The following is a 19,006-nucleotide window of genomic DNA, read 5'->3' on the forward strand; positions in this document are numbered from 1 at the left end:
TGGAATGGAATGGAATGGAATGGAATGGAATGGAATGGAATGGAATGGAATGGAATGCAGCACAGTGGACCTGAGAAGAATGGAGTGGAGTGGAGTGGAGTGGAATGGAATGGAATGGAATGGAATGGAATGGAATGGAATGCAATGGAATGCAATGGAGAGGAATGGAATGGACTAAAGTAGAGAGTGGAGTTGAGTGTTTGAAGATAGTCTCCAGTGTATGACACGTGTGGCTTTCTTCTTTTCTGTGAAAATTATTTTCTTTGTTTATTTTTATCAGAAGTGCAGAAATAAGGTATCTGCAGTAAAGTTACAGACAGTGCCTGGGCATGCATAAATAATAAGTGAATACCTTATTTGCTGTCTAGACTTAATGCACCTGGTTTCACATAGTCACACCAGAGCTACTTGAGTCCATGCCCGCTGCTCAACAACCTTTGCATTGTGCTGTGTGAAATAGGAGAGCCCACCGTGCGGCATAGCGGTGGTGCATCTGCCCTTGGATGAGCCTGCAAAGTTGTAAGTGCTGTAACCATAGGAGCATGCTGGAAAGAGCAGCTCAGGGGCTCTTCCTCTGGAAAGCAATGGTGAAAGAACGTATTAAAGAAGAAATGGAAAATTCTACTAAGCAGGGTCTCTGGGGAAAGCTGACTGCTTTTGAGGTGCCCCAGCGCACCTTTGGTAATTTGTGCTGTGGGTGTGGGATAAAACTGAAATCTGCCTGCCACACGGGGGATGCATCAGGCTTCCCTTCTGGTGGCAGACAGAGCGATGGAGCCCTTACAGCTTCAGCCCGAGGAGCAGGGAGTTTTGTGTTTCTGAGGAGGCAGAATGCAATGGACCAGAAAGGGTGATTTTCTGAGAGCGTTTGGGGCAGATGTGTGCTGGATGATGTGAGGCTGAGTGTCTTTGCCAGCAGCAGGAAAGCTGCAGGAAAGCTGTGGATATCCCTTCCAGGGTTCTCTGTCAGCACCCAGCCGATGAGTTTTTGCCTATGCCTGGATTCATGGCAATAGGAAGGAGAAGTGCAGAAGCTCTGCCGCACTGAAGCAAAGTAGATCAATAAAAAGAGTGTAACACATTTGAAAAAACAGAAGGAAGATGACAATGGACATTAAACAACATCTCTAAGCCTGGTGCTGGTTTAACCTTAGGTGACTGCCATCCGGCTGAGCTCAGAAGGAGCAGAGCAGAGACTGAATTTAGATCACAGCAAACTCTGATTCCTCATGCAGAGCAGGGAAACCCAGATGTGAGCTTTGAAGGGCGTGGATGAGAAGGCACAGGAACCCATAGAATCATGGATTCATTTCGGTTGGAAATAGAGGACATGCAAGAATGCAAACAGCCAAGCCAGTGAAAGGAAGGATTCTCCATCCTTTGTGAAAAGCTGTGGATCATTTTATGAATATGTGTGTGTATATATTCAATAGGGGATCTCTTTCCCTGCTGACTACATAGTGCGTTGAGGAATCTGATACTGGGATCGGGGAAAGACAGTGATTTATGTCTATTCACTGAGATTTTGAGAGACACACCTTATCACAGATAGCCATCCTTAAGAAAGTGATTAATAATTCAGATTAGAAGGGGAAGTTTGCTTTTGAAATTGTAAGTCCGTGGAATGGCAATGAAGGACACTGGCCTCACCTTAATGGATCCAATTGCGTCACTAGAGAGTCAGAAAACCATTTTGGTGTGGCGTCTTATCTGTTGAGTGCTGCAATGAAGAAAGTGGCAAACAAGTAGCAGTACTATGGTGTTGACTTCTCCCCATGGAGAGGAGCTGTAATTTTTTCTCCCAGTAAGAACTGGCACCAGGAGCATGGCAGGGGGAAACCACTCTGGTGTGACAGAGTTTGTCCTCTTGGGCTTCACCACCATGCAGGAGCTGCTCTTTGTGGTTTTCTTCCTCATCTACATCACCACTCTGGTGGGGAATCTCGGAATGATCGTCCTCATCAGGATTAACCCTCATCTTCACGCACCCATGTACTTCTTCCTCAGCCACCTTTCCTTCCTGGACGTCTGCTATTCCACATCCATAACTCCAAGGCTGCTGCTGGGACTCCTCACTGAGCAGAAAGTCATTTCTTTTCACAGCTGCCTCACGCAGCTCTTCTTCTATTTAGTATTCATCACCACGGAAGCCTTCTTTCTGGCCATCATGGCATATGACCGCTGTGTGGCCATCCGATGGCCTCTGCACTACTTGGCTGTTGTGTCCCGCAGTGTCTGTATGCAGCTGGTGGTTGGCTCCTACGTGGCCGGCAGCCTGAACGCCTTGGTGCACACCACAGCTCTCCTCCAACTGTCCTTCTGTGGCCCGAATGTGCTGAAACATTTCTACTGTGAAATCCCACCACTCCTGCAGCTCTCGTGCTCTGACACCTGGCTCAACCAGGTCTTGATGCTCTCATGTGCCGGCTTCATCATTGCCTCCTTGGCCTTGGCCATCCTCCTTTCCTACACATTCCTCCTGCTCACCGTCTGCAGCATCCACTCTGTGGAGGGCCGGCACAAAGCCTTCTTCACCTGTATCTCACATCTCACTGCTGTCACCCTCTTCTGTGGCTCTGCAGCTTTCTTGTACCTCCACCCCCTTTCCAGTCACGCGGAAGAGGAAAGGAAAACAGCCTCTGTCTTCTACACGGTGGTGACCCCCATGCTCAACCCCTTCATCTACAGCCTGAGGAACACGGAGGTGAGGAATGCTCTGAGCAGAGCCGTGAGGAAGGTCCCCTCCTGCAGCCATTGTCAGTCTCCCTTCAACCAAATTCTAACAGGTGCTGCACATCACAGCAGATCGTTGGACACCTGATGTAGCAGGGGCATTGCACGTTCTTGCACGTCCCTTGAGAAGAAAATATTTTACCTTGGGCTGGACATTGTGTGGATGATGCTTTTCCAAGGGCTGAGTCCACTGAAGAATGAATGACTTGTAATTTTGGCTTCTGGTAGGATGAAGGAAAGGAAGAATAGCAGTAGTTGAAACTCTTCCATTGTTGGTGAATCTTTGGAAGGAAGAGATATTATGAGTACCACACACACCTGCACATGGAGATGAACTTATAAGAAGTACCAACACAATCATGATAGATCCTCTATATTAATTAAAAATATATCTGAGGGTAAAATGGTGATTTTCACAGTTTGATTGAAAATGTTCTAAGTTGTTGACTAAGGCTATGCTTTCCTTCAATAAACCTGATGTGTTGTTTTGCCTGTCTTGTCCAACAACAGCCCAGAGTATCTTTTCCATCCCAGCTGCAGCTAAATAATAACTTCTGCTTGCAGGATCATGAAATGGGGCTTGAGTCATCTCAGAGCAGAAGTCACCGATTCTAATTGTAGGCTTTCTTATCTGGGTTAGTCACCACTAGTTCTCCTTATGGAGACAATCATGCATGTGGTGGCTGTGATTCATCTGACCTGTGTCAAACGTCCTTACCATGGAGAAAATTTCTTTTCTGGGAAAAATTTACAGCGTTCTCCACTTGCTGCTTGGCAGCCAGGGGCGAAGGGCAGATGTGGAGCTGTGGCAAATGTGGGGTTTGTCCGGAGCCATCACCCCCAGGTGCAGTTCGGAAGGGCATCAAGGACAGCTGTGGCTCCCCGTGCTGATGTTCGGGTGTCCTTCACAAACGCATGCATCATTTGTTTATTTTCCCCATGTGTTTGTGACACAAATCACACCTGGAAAGAAGGAGGAAGAACACTCACGCTTTCAGTTAACGTGCTGAATTAGATCATGTTTACTTCTTAGTGCAAGTCTCCTCCTAAAGGAGCTGTCTCCAAAGTTATTTGCTCCCCAGAGAAATCTCTTTCATGATCAAACCAGGGGGAGGAATCGGCCCCACTTTTGAAGGAAAGCATCATATAAACAACAGCTTCTCTCGGTCTGGAGTTGATGCCCTTTATGGCTCACGAATTGTTCTTGCCCTTCACACTAACAAGGGGAGACACAGGCTTATTTCTCACCTCGCCTATAGGTGTAGGTGAGAGCAAGTCTCAGCTTTGTGCCTCCATAAACTGGGAAGGGTCCTGAGCCAACAGGTGAGTTGGGGAGCATCGCCCAGTGTCAGCCAGAGGGCCCCACGGAGAGCTGAGCTGTCAGGGAGGGAGGATTTTGGCAGGAGCTGAGCCGCTTTGCATGGCAATCACTCGCCCAAGGTCAGGGTCTCTTGAACACAGCCCAGGGATCCAGAAGCAGCTTTTTTAACCTGAAGGAAGCTGCTAGCCCTAAAGAAAAGCCCCCGGTCTCAGCTAATTACAATGTCTGTCTTTGTTGTAATTGCACAGTGAGCAAAAGGAAGGAGGCTTGGAGAAGCCGAGGCATTGACTGTCCAAAGCTGTGCTTGCCAGAGATGTTACAGAGACAGCAGCAGGCATCAGATGGTCAGAGCTTCACTTGGCAGGCACCAGGGCAGCAAGCTTCTGCAGCACTCTTGGCCACATGGCCCATGGTTCTGCTGCACGTGAGGAAAACTGATGGGAAGTGCAGTTTCAAATCCTGGAAAGGAATACAAAGGTCTATGAAGCCCAGTTTCTCTAAATCCAGACTGAAGAGACTCTGTATCAGTCAGACAAGGGCTTATGCGCTGAATTTTCCAAGTGCAGAACACTCCTTTCCTAGGGTAGAGTTTGACATGGTGTGAAATGGATTCCTCAGTGAGCAATTCTTTCCACCATCTAAATAACTTCTCTTTTGGGAAGACATAGGCTTGGTACTGTGATAATTTTTTTAAACTGCATTCTAAGTAGCTTGCTCTGTGCATTCACCTTTCATTGCTGGGGCTTCCAGTGGTACTGATCTTTATAACCCTTTCCCTTGCCTTTTTCAATTCAGTGTTTTCACAGGAATGCTATCGACCCCAGACAGAAAGGGGGAGATGGTGTTAATTTTTACACTACACCTCCCATTTCAAAGCGCTTTGGAGTTGTTCCCACCTTCTCCATGGGAAGGAAGGGAAGAAAGGAGAGTTTTCCTCTGACATTCCTAAGTGAAAGCCTCTAAAAACGTCTCTTTGTCTCACTGGTGCTTTTTCTCTCATGAGACATCTCTTCTTTTTTTTTTTTAAAAAAAAAAAAAAAAGATTTAACTGTTTTGGTTATCTCTTTGGATCCAAAGAGTGACAAACTTTAACAAGGAGAACACAAATTCCAGTTTGCAAAGTGACATTACCAAACCAAAATCTGATCAGAATAAATCAAACATAGGGCACCATTCACATCGCTTATTTGTGTTTTGAGACATTTAGTTTGTTTTCCTTTGTTTGCAGCCTGCATGCTTTATGTTCCCCAATAAAAAGACAATTCTTTTTATCTTGGACTGCGGGGCAAAAAGGAAACATGCTGGTTTCATGTTTCTCCACATCTCTGCTTTCCAGCTGCAACTGTGTTGTGATGATGGCCAAGGGAAATCACAGCCTCGTCACTGAATTTGTGCTCTTGGGATTCTCTGAGGACAGGGGCGTCCAGGCTGTCCTCTTTATGGTCTTCCTGCTGATCTATGTGGTCACTCTGCTAGGCAATGCGGGCATGATCACACTGATCAGGCTGGACTCCCAGCTTCACAAGAAGTACACTTCATGTACTTCTTCCTGAGCTGCTTGTCCTTCCTTGATATCTGCTATTCCTCCTCAGTCACTCCCCGAGTGCTCTCAGACCTCCCAGCATCACAGAAAGTCATTTCCCACTCTGCATGCTTGGCACAGTTTTATTTCTACGCTGTCTTTGCCACCACGGAGTGCTACCTTTTGGCTGCGATGGCGTATGACCGCTACGTGGCCATCTGCAGCCCTCTGCTCTATGTCTTCTCCATGTCCAGCAGAGTTTGTGCCCTGCTGGTTGCTGGCTCGTACCTTGTTGGCGTTGTGAATGCCACCATTCACACAGGGTTTGCACTGCAGCTGTCCTTCTGTGGTTCCAACCTCATCAATCACTTCTACTGTGTTGGTCCCCTGCTCTACGCCATCTCGTGTGCAGACCCCACCATCAATGAAATGGTGATGTTTCTTGCAGTTGGCTTCAACATGCTCGTCACCAGTGTGACCATCCTTGTCTCCTACACCTACATCCTGCTCACTGTCCTCAGGATGCAAAGATTTCTCCACGTGTGCATCCCACCTGGCCGCTGTCACCCTCTTCTATGTGTCTGCTGCTTCCATGTACTCACGGCCCAGTTCCAGGCACTCACAGGACCTGGATAAGTTGGCCTCTGTGTTCTACACCATGGTGACCCTCATGCTGAACCCCTTCATCTACAGCCTGAGGAACCAGGAGGTAAAGGATGCTCTAGGGAAAGTGTTGGAGAGGAAGCGTGTCCCTGACAAACAGGTGTCCTGAGTGGTTGGGGGAATGGAGAGGTCTTCTCAGAAATGTTTAAACCCTGCATTTCTGCTGTGCTGCATCATGAAAAGAAAGAACAGTCTCCAGTGACTTGTGAATGAGTGATGGGAGAAAAGAATGGAAAATTTTGACTGTGTTCCTCAGTGCTTGGTCATGGGCTGCTCTTAGATCAGGCCTTTTCCTGACCTGACTCAATCATCACTGCTGCAGCTACTTTTCTGTGTATTTATAGTTTGATATGTGTAGTTTCAGGAACTGAAGCCCTCCTGATTCTGAGTGATGGGAATGAGGCACACACAGTTCACCTTCTGCCTTGGGTTGCAGTAAGAACTTGGATTCTGTTGATGAGTTAGGCAATGCCATTCCAAAAACATTCTCCAAACCCCCATTTCTTCCCTTCTGTCAGCCTTGCCAGGGAAATAAACGCTAGGCTTTGTAACAACACTTTGCTGCAAGAATTAATTTCACCTGCACTGTAACCTGTGTGTCTTCTTCCCACCCAAGTACTTGGAGCTCATTTTTGCTGTATGAATACAAACTGCTTTACCTCACTGTTGTAGAATCGTGTGCTTTTTCCTCTAGAAGAAGTCATACGATACGTGCCATGTGACCAACAAGCTTTGGAAGTTCCAATTCAGCTGACTCAAGCAGTAGGGCAGAAAAGTGTCTTGAATGGGATGAAACGTTGAGTAGGACAACAAAAAGTGGCCCAAGCAGAGCCAGAGCAGAGTGGGAGGGTCCTGCCAAACCCTTGGCCTGGAGTTTGAGATTCAAGCAGAGGGGTGCGGTGTCGGTGCTTTAATCAGAAGAACCTGAACTAGCATCCCGCTCCTGTCAGCCATGCCAAGTGATGCCCTGAGCACTGCACGTAGCAGTACAGGGACCCTCTTTGTCTTTGGGCCAACTCTGACAAAGAAAGTGGCTGCAGAGGAGCTCCTTGCTGTTACCAAGGAAGAAAGTTTCTTGTTAGTCCCCACTAATGAGTCTCTCGGGGCTTGTTAGCAAAGAGTAGTTCAGTTGACTCCAAGGCTCTGAGAAGCTCTCAGGATGAGGACACTTTCTTGGTAAGGCCCAGAAGGGCTTGTTAAGCCGTGACTCCTTGAGGGGTGGTTGGTCTCCAAAGAACACTTTCTGCTCTGAGAAGGGAGCGTCATTGCTTGTGATGGAAACAGCCTGGACCAGCTGGATGACAGGAGCCTGGAGCCCAGGCCTGCTGGAAGAGCTGTCTGTAATCAAGCTAACACGCTTTGGTTGGATCCCACCAATCAGACAACTTGTTCCTGTCTCTTTTTGATCCATGGAACAAAATAAAACACCTAAACAAAGTACTTATTTCCAAACCCTCTTCAGTATGTTGAAAACTGGAGTTGGTTCTGCTCAGGAAAGCATAGGTCGAATGATCAGCACAGCCTGAAAGTTGGGAAGTCAAGGCCTTTGACGTAGTTTCCTCACCACATCTTTATCTCTAAATTGGAGAGATATGGATTTACAGGGTGAACTATTCAGTGGATAATGAATTGCTTGAAAGGCTGCAGCCAGTGGGTAAATGGCTGTATGTCCAGGTGGAGCCTGGTAATGAGCAGCGTCCCCCAGAGGTCTTTCTTGGACCTGCCAATCTTTCACATCTTGATCAATTACATAGATTATGAAATTGAGTGCACTCCCAGCAAGTTTGTGGATAACACAAAGCTGAGTGGTGCAGTTGATATGGCAAAAGGAAGGGATGTCATCCAGCAAGACCTTGATAAATCTAAAGCTGGGCCTTGTGAACCTCATGAGGTTCGTCAAAGCAAAGTGTAAGCTCGGATCAAGGCATTTTAGCAAAGACTTCATGCAGATCAGCTGCGTAGCAGAAGTTTGCACCAAGGGGCTGTTCAGGCTGGAGAAGAGAAAGCTCCAAGGTGACCTGATAGTGGCCTTTCAAATCTAAAGGGGAGATACAAGAAAGAAGAGGACCAACTCTTTAGCAGGGTCTGGTATGATAGAACAAGGGGAAACGGTTTCAAGCTTAAAGAGGGTAGAATTAGTTAGCTATAAGGAAAAAGTCTTATGGTGAGAGTGGTGAGGCACAGGAACAGGTTGCCCAGAGATGTGGTGGATGCCGTGTCCATGGAGACTTCCAAGGATAGGCTAGGCCCGGCTCTGGGCAACCTGATCAAGCTGTGGATGTCCCATTCTTCGCAGGGGAGTTGGACTAGTTGACCTTTCAAGGTTCCTTCTAACTCTAAGGATTCTATGATTCCATGATTCTATCCTTGCTCTGAACTTTTTTACAATGTATAGCACAATGACAAGTTCTTTGCCGTGTTTTACTCCATTGTAGTGCCTGAGCTAAATCCATTGATCTACAGCTTCAGGAACAGGGACATGAAGAATTCTGTGAAGGAGTTTGCCAGGTGGAAGTGGCTCCAGCACGGTATCTAGCCCAGCTTGTACAATGACAGAGGTCTCCACGAATTCACCTGTTGCCAAGATTTTTTCTTTCCTCATCTTATTCTTTTGACTTCCAATATTTGGCTTGGAAACATTTGCATAGAACTTGCTGCCCAGAGAGGTCGTGGGTCTGTTCCATGGAGATCTACAAAGGCCACCAGGACATGGACCTGGATGCCCCCTGCTCTGGGTGGCCTGGAAAGATCAAGATTTTGACCAGAGTGACTGAGAATGGCCTATATCCTGAAATCTTCTGGGGAGTCTTGCTCTACTTCTACTCAAGCTTGTACTTGTCAGCAGAGATTGTGGACAGCCTAACTTACTTTCCATATTTTATTGCACTTGGCTTTTTTATTTCCTCCTGGCTTTTTCAGAAAGACATTAGCCCTATGCTTCCCTGCAGCCCTGTTCACCAGCATCCCTCAGCTTAAATCATAGAATCATAGAATCAGTAAAAGTTGGAAAAGACTTCTAAGGTCATCTAGTGCAGCCATCAGTCCATACCACCATGCCAGCTAATCATGTCCCTCAGTGTCACATTTCCATATTTCTTGAGCACTGCAGGGTCAGTGACTCCACCACTTTCCTGGGCAACCTGTGAGCACTCTTTTGGAGAAAATTTCTTTCCTAGCCTTACTCTATGATCTCCTTTGTTGTCAGTACCTCCATTCCCTACCCTATAGGGGTAATGAATAGGGTTTTTTTTTGCCACAAATACTGAGTTGACTCATTCTCCCTTTAGGAGTTCTGTAGAACTCATTGGAGTGTTGTGCCATTACTGTATGCAAGCAAACAAATGGGAGGGAAGGGGCACAATTAGTGTGCTGAGTCTGCTTGACAAAACCTAGCTTGACTGATTCTCAGAAATTGCTGGAATCACAAAGTCCTAATTAAAAATAAATATTCATTGTCACAGACACCCAAATCTCACAGATGTAAAGACACTGAGGATGCATATTTGTTTTACATCTATCTTATGTAATGTGTTTCCAAATTCAAAGTTGCATACGTTTCAAAGTTTCCTTTCATTCTGAGATGCTGTCCTAAGCAGAGGTGACTCTAGCAGGTTTCACTGTCTCCTGAGTTCCTGCAGTTCTCAACTGGATTAGTCTGTTTAGAATTAAAGTGCAGTATTTCAAATCTTAAAGCCTTGAAGTCTTACCACCCTGTTATACCTTACAAATACTGAAAGAAAAGAATGCATAACTGTGTAACCCGCAGTCTTCTTTCCCCCCATCACTGCATTACTGTGAGATTGGGAAAGAAAACAATAACCTTTTGGAAAGGCAAAATCAAATTTAAACTTTATTCTAAGCTCTTTCTCTGTGTGATCAAAGAACAACTTGCTCATTGAAGTTTCAGACCCTTCCTCCCCATCAGAATGAAGACAAAGATGGGGAAATCTCTGCACATCTCCTGAAAGCCTCCTTCACCTCTGTGATCCTCAGGCAGTAGATGAGGGGGTTCAGCAGAGGGATCACACACCATCCCGGTGTAAAACACAGGGGCCACCTTGTTCAGGCTCCTGTGGCTGGAGCTGGGCAGCAGATGCATGAAGAATCCTGAGGTGTAGAACAAGGAGAAGACTGGCAGTGGGAGGCACATGGGTTAAAGGCTCTGAACATGCTCTGTGCAGAGTGTATCCTCAGAACACTGGGAGAGGACATACAGGCATGAGACCACCATGATTCCACTAGGGCTAATCCTGTTTATGCTAACGAAAGTAAAGATAACCCTCTCCCTGATGAGCTTATGAGAGTCCAAAAGCTTTAGCAAGAGGTTGAGGTCACAGAAGAAATGGTTAGTTATGTTGGACTTCCCAAAAATCTCCAAAATGTGCAACTGATGTATATCACTATGTAAAGAGCACGTAGGCCATTGGGATCAGCTGGACACAGGCCTCCTTTGGCAGCAGGACCCCCCTGTACAGTGGGCTACAGATAGCAGTGTAGTGCTCATATGCCAGTCATAAGGCAGCACTCAGCAGTCCCACAGAACATTAAGCTCTAAAATTACACTGCTCAGTCAGAGGAAATGCCTTTTTTCCCTGAGGCCAAGGGCCCAGCACGTCGGGTGTGATGGTTGTGAACTGACTAAGGTCCACAAGGGTCACTGAGGAAGAAGAACAGGGGAGTGTGCAAGCTCTGGTTGGTCCCAACCCAAACCAATCTTCCCAGGAGCATTAGCAGATATATCAGCAGAAACACCTCAAAGAGAGGGAGCTGCATGCCCAGGCTTTCATCCCAGGAGGATGAAATTACGGGCTGTATACTTTAAGATCATGAACATTTCCTTCCCTAAGCTGGACCTTCACAAAGAAGAGAACTGTAAAAACAACACGAAAAAAACAGATCCTCTCCTACATACACTACGTGCTTATCCCATCTGAATGGCTCCCTCAATAAACAATGATTGATTACAGAGCTTTCTATTCAGAGGGGAAAAAAAGTGATCAAATCAAAGTGTTTTGTCAAAATCAAATATTCCAATGAAATACGCTGAGTGCATTAAGCATTTCACCATCAGTGCAAACAAACCACACAGCATTACAGACAGGAGTCTCTCTCCACGCATCTGCATGTCATTCAAAGTACTGCTATGGCATTTGAAAAAAGTATGTTCTTTTGTTCAACAATGTCTTATTAAAACAATTAGACCTGTTTGCCCTTCCCCTAGAAATGCTTAGAAAGATGCTACAGGAAACATGAGTCTGACATATGTTTGATAATTGGAAATATTCATCCAAACAATTGGTGTTTTGTTTAAAGAATATTAAATCAGCCTTTCCACGGCCTGTTCTGCAGAGCTCTGATAATATAAATAATATCTTAACTGAAACATGATTTTTTTTTTTTTAAATGAATTTTGGACCATATTTCAAATCAATCAATCATCTATTCAACTATTGCTTCCTCCCCCCCCCCCCCCCCATATTGTGTTGTATTTTCTAAACCCTAGCTGTGTATATATACATATATATATATATATGTGTTTCTTCTGAGGTGTTTAAAAATGGACAAGGAGAGTTGAACAAATACAGATGTCAGTTCTTATTTTTGTGGTTCAATACTTAAAATTCTGGATTTTATTTTGCTAGCACTTGCATTTTTAAGCAAATAATCAGGTCTTTATTCCCTCTCATTTGGAAAGAAATTGTGAATTCCCACAGATCACCGATGAGTTGGAAAGGAACTCTCACATGATGGAACAAATGTCTGTGGATGGTATGATAGTTACTGCAAAGGATTCCAGGAAAGTTCTAAGTTAGCAAATCTCAACATGGAAAATATGATTCAGCTTTAAAGAGGAAGCCTCAAGTCATCATCACGTACTTTTAGAGCTTTTACTTGATAGTGTTCAGCTGATTGTGTGATTTGTTTTATAGGATGGCTCAGAGCAGCCTCATAGCTGTGCAAATAGACCTAGAGCAAGGAAAAGTCACAGATTACTGACTATAATGGTATTCAGCCATTCTCCTTTGGCTTTTAATTATTATTCTGGTCTTAAAATTGCATTTATCAAATTATTATATGTTACTTACAGTGGGCAGATTCATGTTGGTGGATTCATGATGCGCATCTTTAGGAGCTCCAGTACATCAAGGCATCTTAAATACACCACCATTAAAATAAGACACTTTCTCAAAAACTGAATAAATTTTAAAATGTGCTGCTTCCAAAGGCTGCTTTGTTACTTACAGTCCTATTCTGCTGACAACTGGAAATGTTGCTTTTCTTTATAAGGAAAGAAGGCAGTACTTTGTTTAATACTTGCATAAATAGGTTCATCTTACTATCATTGCCAAACTGAAAGAATCTGTGTAAGTCACTGCTTCCTCTTACTGTGAAGAAAACCTACTTTGGTGCAGCTGAAGGAGCCCATAAAGAAGATGTAAAACAACATGAGCATGAAAACCCGTTGCCTAAATGCAGGAAGGATTTTGTTTTGCCACGGTGCTCAGCCTAGGAATGCATTCCTCCTTTGAAGAACTTTGTCCCATAGTATGTCCTCCAATTACTCATTTGATGCTATAACCGTTGTCTTCAGGACGTTGGCAACATCTTATTTCTGAATTTGGTTGAATGTTCCCTATGATTTTCAAGGCTGAATTGTTTTCTTCTTTGCCACCACAAGCATATTTTCCAAAGCTTCAATATGGTAGTAACATTTCCATATAAAGTTTCAGGGTAAGTACTCTAAATGTCATGACAGATAGTCATGCCTAGGCAAGTTCAAATTGATGTAGTGTTAATACATAAACTGAAGTAATAACACAGACAGAAAGGTGTAAAGAGGAAAGTAGCAGCCCTGCTTTTCCAAATTAACAAAGGTGTCGATCTTCATAGCCCACGTTAGATTCATTTGCAGTGTGGATGCTCCAGTTGGGTCGATAGCTATAATGGTTCATCGCACAAACTGCGCACAAATACAGAGTTTTACACGTACACCAGTGCTGGTTCCCTACGGCTGAGTTGGAGAACTTTGGTGAATCTTTCCAGCTGGAGTGTTCCCATGATTACGAGGTGTTGAGATGCTGCCTCTGAGAGAGGCTGTTTCTCAATAACATCACTTGCTGAGCTTGGTACGCACGTGCTCCCAGAAGGCAGCCCATCCCAAGGGCTAAGGAATTAACAGCTCCTCATCTCTGTCTCTCTCAAAATCACTAAGGGAAGCATTGAAAAAGCAATAGAGATTGACCCAGGATGGTCTGCACAGTGGGGCTGTTGGCAGCTCATCCCAACTGTCTAAGCTGGAAAGTAATAAACAGTGAAGACAAGAAATAGCCTCTGGGAGGGACATCCATGTGTGGACATCCAACACCATGTGGAATCAAGAAAGAAAAGGAAATAAAGAATAAAGATTAAGAATAAATTTGCTTCTCTGAAGTTTTGATTTATACAGCAAGCTGGATGGTGGAAAAATGGTTTTTTAAGTCGATGACTATGAATTATAGAGATCAGGTTAGGGGCAATGTCAAAAGAAAACAGCACTAAGTGACAGCAGCAAAACTTGCCACTATATGAAAACATCCTTGCCAAGTGTGAAGAGGTACACTGGGACAAACATACTTGTACAGAGGAAATCTTTAGCATGGGGTAGGATCATTGTCAGAATAAATGTTAATGAATACAGGCTTTCCTTTCCTTAATCTGGTGAAAACTGAAGATAGATGAAAACAGTGGTGAAGTCCAGAATGATGTCAGAGGGAAAACTTGCTTTTTGACCTTTATTTTGACCTCATATTCGACCTCTAACTGCTTGGATATTGCTTATTAGCATGGTCAATTAGATGTCAAATAAGTTCTATTCCAGACTTGACATGGAACCTATGAAATTCAGGTGCTGAAAAAAGCTTTCACAGCAGCTGAAAACAACTGGAGAAGTCAGGGCAGGTGTTCCCTGACACACTCGGTATGAGGCTGATGTGCTGAGAAAATGCCCAGGAACGTCTACTGTAGCTAGGAATGCAATGAGCTTTACAAGCCTTCATGGTCCTTTCAATGGGACAAAGCCACCAATTTAATTGTAATGATCTCCTTTGAATTGTAGCTAATGGCTTCTTCAGGTTGGAGCAGTCAGACTGGAAAAATCACAGGGGTCTGAAATAGTCCTGGACACACACGTATATGGAACCACAACCTTCATCCCTGCTGGCTGTGAAAAGTACAGAGGCAGTTGTCTCATCAGTTTGCATAATAATTTTCTCAGCTGACAGATGAAATCACACCTATGGAAGTCAGGGATTCAGACATGAACTCCTAGTTATATGGTTGCTGTCTCCATGCATTCTGTTTTAAAGCATGGACTCTTATTTCTAAAAGGAAAAAAAAAATTGTATAGCAAAGGACATGTTAAGAACTGGGAACTCTTTAAAAGAGATGCCTGCAGTAATTTGCCCTTTGAATGCCCCTTTCCATCTCCTGTTTGATTTTCAGAGTGGATGGTGAAGAATATCTTGCACTCACCAGGACCTCTACCTGTTCTGTCTCGTGAGGCTGCCAAGCATTGTTGTGGGTTGTTGACATCTGTGACAATAATGTTGCTGTAGACTAGGAATTAGCAAAAGATTTTGCATCATGCTGTGTGCATAACTAAATCTCTGTTAGCAGTTCGGGCTGTTATGACTCACTGATTCTTATTAAGGAACCAGCAGTACACAAGCAAGGCTCACTTCTCTTAGGAAGCCAAACTGTGGCCAAGGCAAGGACAAACATCCCTTGGTGACCACAAGGACCGGCAGAAATCTGTGTAAAGGCAGCAAGTAGCTGCAGTCAAAGAATGCCACTCAATGGAAATGTGCACGAGGCTCTTGGAAGCTTGGGAGATATGATCTTCTTTACCTGGGAGCGGGGAGGATGGCTTCAAATTGCGACACCCCAAATTTACTGTGCAAGTTTCCTGAGCCTGTTCGTACATCCCAAATGGAAAAGGCTTTGCAACCAGTCAAAGGAGTGGCCTCAATCCACAGGGAGGTGTGAGCTGAATGGCAAGGGTGTGCTCCGCTGGGACCATCCCTTGGTATAAATCACTGCAGCAACACTACCTTTGGGGAGGCTGCTGCTTACAGCAGCTAATGGCTCGTTCCTCTGTGTTGGTTAAAGGTGAAATATTTCTGCTGAGGTGCACATCAGTATTTCGAACTCAAAAGCATACGTGGATCAGAAATCACGGCACTTGTGGTACCTTGAAGGAGTCTGGGAAAAGAAGAGAGGAGAACACTCTCAAGAGGAGGTTAACTCACACACTAAGCCTGAAATACAGTGCGTATGCATTCAGCTGGCGGGGAAGGATTCTGCAATGACTGCTCTGATCCCAGCATCCACCTGGCGGGGTAAGACTGATCCTCACCTTCACTCCTGTAAATTTATTCTAAACCTTCATGTTATCAGGAACAGAAACCTATATTTTCCCTGCTCGCCAAGGTGAATAGCTTGAATAGAAGCCTAAATTTGGACAACTGGAAATACATGAGGCTGGCTCAGCACAGCTCCATGGTCTCCTCCTCAGCCAAGGTGAGCAGCGGGGAGCTGCTGGAGGGAGATGAGCTTTGCCCTCTGAAAATGAGATGGGTGAAGTTCTGTGAGTGTCCTCATCACCAGGATGCTTTGCTGTGCCACAAAGCTTCCTCTGTGAAGGCTTTTCTCCATAGGCTGCAAATTAAAGCAGTGAATTTTTACAGTGGCTCTATTTTTTCCCCCAGTTTTTCCCCACATTTTTTCCCTCCCTTCTGCCAAATCTGCAAGCCATACCTTGTTCTCACCTGGAAATGAGGAGCAATTCAGCCAGATGCTGCTGCCTGAGCACACTGGGAAAGGCACTGGTTGTTACCCTGTGTGCCAGGACATGGTGGACCCCAGTTCTACCTGGCTGCAGTCACTACACCACAGCTGGCTCGTATTCATAAACACACACAGCTCTCTGTCTCAACGCTTCAATTACATCTGCAAACCAGGTTTCATCCCCCAGCCTCTTCCTGCAAACGTGAGATGTGATGAATGCCGTCTGTGTGGTAGTGGTTAATGGGAAGAGATGAGCTGGGACACAGGCATTCACTCATTGATCATTTGTTAAATTCACATAAACTCTTTACACATGTGAGCTTAACACCCAGGGTAATGCATTTGCTCACAGTGTCACGAGGCAATCAAGTCATAATTTTATGTTTAACACTTAATTTTGTATTCTCTAAGTTATTCTGGGGAAATGTTTGATGCCTACCTTAGTTCAAACTAACAACTTTAAATCCAAATTGCTCTCATGATCTCTCTGACTTCATCTTCGCAAGGCTTCCAAGGCTGTAATGCTAAACTCATTTCTTGAGTGAGTTTCAGGATCATGATACAACCCCTTGTCCCTCCCAGAGACTCACTCTTCCACAGTGTCTTGTCTAATACTAAGGAAGGAAAGTTACTGTATTTTTACCTTTACTCCAAACTACTACAGTTGAAGCCTGAATCTCCTCCTGAATTCCAGACCTTCCTGTTCTGTGTGCTTTCTAGTCTGTTTGAGGTGGGAAGGAAGGGAAACAAACTCAGAGAGTCATAATCACAAGAAGTCAAGGACAGAGTCTGTTGTCTGCTGCTCTATCCCGTGATCTCATCAACTTGGAGGTTTCAAAATAAGATCCTGAGAAAGAAACAGACCTTCCCTAAGACTCTACAGTTAGAGAAGTGAGATGCCTTCAGTAGTGCCTCACTGCAGGCTGGGATGGGTTTAGGAAACCTAAGATGCCTTCACTTTAGAAGAGGCTTCCTCTCCCCTTGGCTTGGAGAAGAAAGTGGAGCCCAGCTCAGCTGGCTAACTTTTTGTAGCTAATGTGCAACCCAGCCTCTCCTAGCTCCCTAGAAATGATTCATCTGGGTACCTCAGCTGCATATAGTGTGAATCATCAAGTTATCTGATTTCAGCTTAAAAAAATCATAATAAAAAGCATAATTTCCATTGTCCTATGTCTTTGTACTCTCCCTGTTGGCAGAGAGGAGGCTCTGAATGGCAGAAGAGAATCGATCCTTGGCAGCAGAGTTCATTCTTGAGGGCTTTAGTGATCATCCCAAGATGAAGGCGGCCCTCTTTGTGGTGTTTCTGCTCATCTACGTCATCACCCTTTTGGGCAATGTGGGGATAATTGTCCTCATCCGAGCTGACCCCAGGCTCCACACTTCCATGTACTTCTTCCTCAGCAGCCTCTCGGTGGTCGACATCTGCTTTTCGTCTGTGACTACCCCCAGGACCCTGGTGAACTTCCTATCAGAGAGGAGGACTATTTCCTTCACTGGCTGTACAGGCCAAACTTTCTTCTACATTGTGTTTGTGACCGCTGAGTGCTTCCTGCTGGCTGTCATGGCTTATGACCGGTACGTTGCCATCTGTAACCCATTGCTCTACTCAACCATTATGACTCGCAGGCAGTGCATGCAGTTAGTGGTAGGGTCCTACGTCGGGGGCATCCTCAATGCCATTATACAGATGGCCTTCATTGTGAGACTGCCCTTCTGTGGCTCCAACATCATAAACCACTTCTTCTGTGATGTTCCTCCCCTCCTGGCCCTCTCCTGTGCCAGCACCTACATCAACGAGATGATCCTCTTCTCCCTAGCTGGAATCATTGAACTCAGCACTGTCGTCATCATCCTGGTCTCCTACATCTTCATCTCCTGTGCCATCCTGAGGATCCGTTCAGCTGAAGGCAGGCAAAAAGCCCTCTCCACCTGTGCATCCCACCTGACAGCTGTCACCCTGTTGTACGGAACAACAATATTCATGTATTTGCGGCCCAGCTCCAGTTATTCCCTCAACACGGACAAGGTGGTCTCTGTCTTTTATACAGTGGTGATTCCGATGCTGAACCCGCTCATCTACAGCCTGAGGAACCAGGAGGTGAAGGGTGCACTGAGCAGAGTAGTAGAAAGGATTACAGTTAGGGTCTGAGCAGAATGGATGACACAGGAGCTGAAGAATACCCTGAAAACCACAAATGCTCTGAGTATCCTAGGTGTCAGGCCACCCAGTTACAGGGATTCACTTTGGGCTGTGGAGGCTGTGACCACGGAGATGTTCAAAATATGCCTGGATGAGCCATGAGCAACCTGGCCTGGCTGTGATGTCAGCCCTGCCTTGAGCAGGGATGGGATCATTTTGAGCAGAAAGGACTTCTTGGAGGTCTCTGGTCCTAAATGGGGCAAATGACACCCATACAAACATATGTATGCATAGAATTACATACATACTACGTGTTTACTTGCTTAATAACAACATATTCCTTTGTGTTCACATACACATTTGTTAGCGATGCCCTCATCAACTCCTAGCTCAAATTAGCTGTAATATCAAGCTGTAGCCCCTGCTCAGTAAATGAGGAATGTGGGACATTGCTGTTGAGGGGTTTAGAAGACAAATGATTATACCAGAGAAATGCCAAACTACGGCACAGAAGCTTTCAAGTTCCCACAGAGTTTTGCAGCATGCCATGGACAGCTGGACCTCCAAAGACCTTGGAGGTCTTTTCCAACCATGGTATTCTATGATTCCATGAGTTGGAATCAGCATTTCTCCTCCTTAGGGCTAACCTGGGCAGATGTGTTCTTGGTAGGAAAATGAAAATTATCCATAAGTGCTGGAGAGAAGCCTGGACATCCCACCCTGCTTGGCATGCAGCTGCTGAGAGATGTGTTGGCATTTGGGAGATGGCTCCTGCAAACCCCTGAGCAGGCACATGTCAAAG

General features: G+C 45.2%; 3 protein-coding genes across 3 annotated transcripts in view; all 3 read left to right on the forward strand.

Moving 5' to 3' along the window:
• The first annotated feature begins 429 nt into the window (after positions 1-429).
• On the forward strand, positions 430-2,821 carry LOC122158580 (olfactory receptor 1019-like). Its single transcript, XM_042815330.1, has 2 exons — positions 430-449; positions 1,825-2,821. The coding sequence occupies exon 2, from the start codon at positions 1,826-1,828 to the stop codon at positions 2,819-2,821; it is 996 nt and encodes a 331-aa protein (XP_042671264.1). The 5' UTR covers positions 430-449; position 1,825.
• Positions 2,822-5,409: 2,588 nt separating this feature from the next.
• On the forward strand, positions 5,410-6,348 carry LOC122158582 (olfactory receptor 8D4-like). The gene is given in 3 exon segments (XM_042815332.1): positions 5,410-5,587; positions 5,590-6,100; positions 6,102-6,348. Coding segments are annotated over 3 exon segments (936 nt in total).
• Positions 6,349-17,274: 10,926 nt separating this feature from the next.
• The window catches only part of LOC122158585 (olfactory receptor 1019-like), a 5,700-nt gene continuing 3,968 nt past the window's right edge, over positions 17,275-19,006 (forward strand). Inside the window, exon 1 of the mRNA XM_042815335.1 lies at positions 17,275-18,169. Within this exon, the coding sequence (XP_042671269.1) occupies positions 17,275-18,169 (895 nt within the window). The remainder of the gene's footprint in view (positions 18,170-19,006) is intronic.

This window comes from Centrocercus urophasianus, unplaced genomic scaffold, assembly GCF_019232065.1.
Source record: "Centrocercus urophasianus isolate 14NV4802_14NV808 unplaced genomic scaffold, USGS_Curo_1.0 seq_1491, whole genome shotgun sequence".
Classification (NCBI taxonomy): domain Eukaryota; kingdom Metazoa; phylum Chordata; class Aves; order Galliformes; family Phasianidae; genus Centrocercus; species Centrocercus urophasianus.

What these genes read in the sequence shown, in the direction of transcription:
- LOC122158580 (XM_042815330.1), top strand. Translation starts at nt 1,826, where the DNA reads ATGGCAGGGGGAAACCACTCTGGTGTGACAGAGTTTGTCCTCTTGGGC.